The following is a 2,600-nucleotide window of genomic DNA, read 5'->3' as shown; positions in this document are numbered from 1 at the left end:
CTTTCTTTCTTTCTTTCTTTCTTTCTTTCTTTCTTTCTTTCTTTCTTTCTTTCTTTCTTTCTTTCTTTCTTTCTTTCTTTCTGTTTTTTGGTGGGGGGGAAGTTTGCATGCACTCACCAGCTGAGTATATTTAATATTTTCTCCAAAAGCCACACACAGATATCCGCCTTTTAGTCCAACATTATGCACAGTTTTTTTATTTATGTTTATTTTTACCTCTTTTTCTTTTGTATATTTCTGATTAAACCTGTTTTCCACATCTTATAGCTGAGAATAACACTCAGGTGGGGAGGAGGACAGCTGTAATCTCTGTCTCCTCAGTCCATCTCAGACCCCTAGTGGCAACTCTTAACCAGTTAAGACTCCTCTGGAGCAGTCTTAACTTTTCTTGAGTGATTCTTATACTTAAGAATTTTCATAACTGGCACTTACACTTAAGTCTGAGAGTAGGAGCAAATCTAAGAAATTTTCAGCACTTAAGTCTAAAAATCCACCATAAGAAGTTTGATAAATACGGTCCCTGGTCTTTATGGTTTCATGAGTATCAGTGCGTCTCTGCTTGCAGACCAGTCGTTTGAATGTGATCAGAATAAAACTCCTCTGGAATCAGCGTTACTTTTGCTGGAAAGTATGACTAAGGAATTCAGTCTTCCACAACATGATTGTGAGAATGTCGGCACTTCACTTAAAGAGATGGTAAGTGTTTTAAGTTTTAATGGATTTTGTTCATGTACTCAGGAATGAGCCATTGCATCGGTTGGCAATTAAAAAAACAAGTTTTTATCAGTATTAAATCAGAGTCTGTGGACTAAAGTCTGAAGGTAGTATCCATCTGTGGCTGATGTTGAGGGCTAACACACACATCAATCTTAAAATCTGTATGCTTGTAGGTAAGAGATTAATTAGAGACACAAACTTGACCTTTAAAAACGTATGTTTCGTGTTGAATTTGTTTTGAAGTTTACAGTATAGAGATTCATAGAATTTGATTATGTGAGGAGGGACAAGATTGTTTGAGGTGTTAACATGCACGACTGTTGTAAGATATCCATTGCAGCATTGATGCTTTTAAGTAAAAAGCCAACAACTGTTTCTGTCTTTAGATTGTGGGAACCTTCATCAAGAACGGCCAGTTTGAAAAAGCAAAGGAAGCATTTAACCAGTATTTTCACGAATCAACGACCAGCAAGGTAAGTCCTTCTAATCATTGTTTAACATGCTTTCAGTAAACAACCACAGTTGAATTCATACTGTATTTTCCAGACGATTTGTTGCTCTGGAGTAAAAGTTGCTTCAGTCAAAAAATGTGGCATGAAGAAGAAGAAGAAGACACATAGAGTATAACATTGCTCCTGCCAGGGGTGCCGAATAGCCTTAATTACCATAAACAGATGAAAGTAATGACTCTTAACTTTTTTTTTTACACAAGTTCACCTAAACAACATCCGCAGCAAGATACCAAAAAGTAAGTTACAGTACCAACAGGAAGCGATTAGCTTTCTTAGTTTTTTCGTTGCAGTAAGAGTAGCCTCTGCTTTTCGCCAGTTTCTCACAAGTTTCTCATTCACTCCAAACTTTCTGTCTGCTGCTCATTATTGTAACCTGTAGGCTGCAGGAACAACATAAACTGCAGTTATCACAATCCTAGAGCGCCCACCTGATTTGCATAAATAGGTGATTAGCAGGCATCTTTTCTAATTTGAAGAAATAATCCAGTCACTTATTCAGGTGTGTTGGAGCAAGGAAACCATGCAGGATAACGGTCCTTCAGGACCAGTGCTTTATACCTGTGTAACTGGTGTCTACAGCAGGTTAGACACTGAGCTTTTGGAATGTGTTCTCACACACATCCATTTTAAAGAAGAAAACGTCCTTTGAATGAAAAGCTTCAGCTTTTGGTTTAATGTGGTTTTAATTCAAATACTAGTTCTTCAGAAACAGTTAATAAATGTAAGCAGTTTTGCTTTTATGCTGTGCATCTCAGTTCAGTGGATTTCTGTTTTCTGTAGAGGACTGTCTTCCTGAAACTCATTCATCAAAAGAAGAAAACACACGAGGTCATCAAGCAACTTAACTTTCAGAGCTTCAAGAAGGAGATGGCGGATTTTTGTCAAAGGCTTTTCTCATTCAGTCCTCCATTTCTTTTCAAGGTATGCATGTTGTAAACTAGCTGAGAAAGTGTCTTTCTTTTAGCCATTGTGATATTGAGGATTAATGATTCACACAGAAAACATCAAATAAAGCTCACTGCCAATGGGGATCTCCACTCAGGCTATTTTTAGAACACAAGTCACATGACTACACCTGCTCAACACCCATTCACGTACAAATTCTGGGCTCTATTGGTTTCAATCACTGTGTGGTTTAGCTGTGTTTAAGGAATTTGAAAAAACTTTATCACATTCCACCAGGAAGATCACAAAACATTGGGCCTCATGCAAGAACATGTTCGTATTCTTATCCTAAATTTCTCTTACTTTTGTTCGTACAAAGGGTTCGTACGAACATGTCACGTCAGATTCAACAAACTCTTCTACAGGAAAAGTGTGTAAATGAGCTGTGTAAACTGATGAATGCGTATGAGGCGCTCGCACACGAGG

At 37.7% G+C, this 2,600-nt stretch overlaps 1 protein-coding gene across 1 annotated transcript in view; it reads left to right on the top strand.

The window, feature by feature from the left end:
- terfa (telomeric repeat binding factor a) overlaps nucleotides 1–2,600 on the top strand; it is a gene marked incomplete at its 5' end in the record, with an annotated part of 11,536 nt that overhangs the window by 1,522 nt on the left and 7,414 nt on the right. Inside the window, 3 exon segments of the mRNA XM_014025016.1 lie at nucleotides 566–696; nucleotides 1,104–1,190; nucleotides 2,010–2,150. Of these exon segments, the coding sequence (XP_013880470.1) occupies nucleotides 566–696; nucleotides 1,104–1,190; nucleotides 2,010–2,150 (359 nt within the window).

The sequence above is a fragment of the Austrofundulus limnaeus genome, unplaced genomic scaffold (genome assembly GCF_001266775.1).
Source record: "Austrofundulus limnaeus strain Quisiro unplaced genomic scaffold, Austrofundulus_limnaeus-1.0 Scaffold452, whole genome shotgun sequence".
Lineage (NCBI taxonomy): Eukaryota > Metazoa > Chordata > Actinopteri > Cyprinodontiformes > Rivulidae > Austrofundulus > Austrofundulus limnaeus.
The sequence above is the reverse complement of the archived record's forward strand: the minus strand, read 5'-3'. Positions and strand labels throughout refer to the sequence as shown.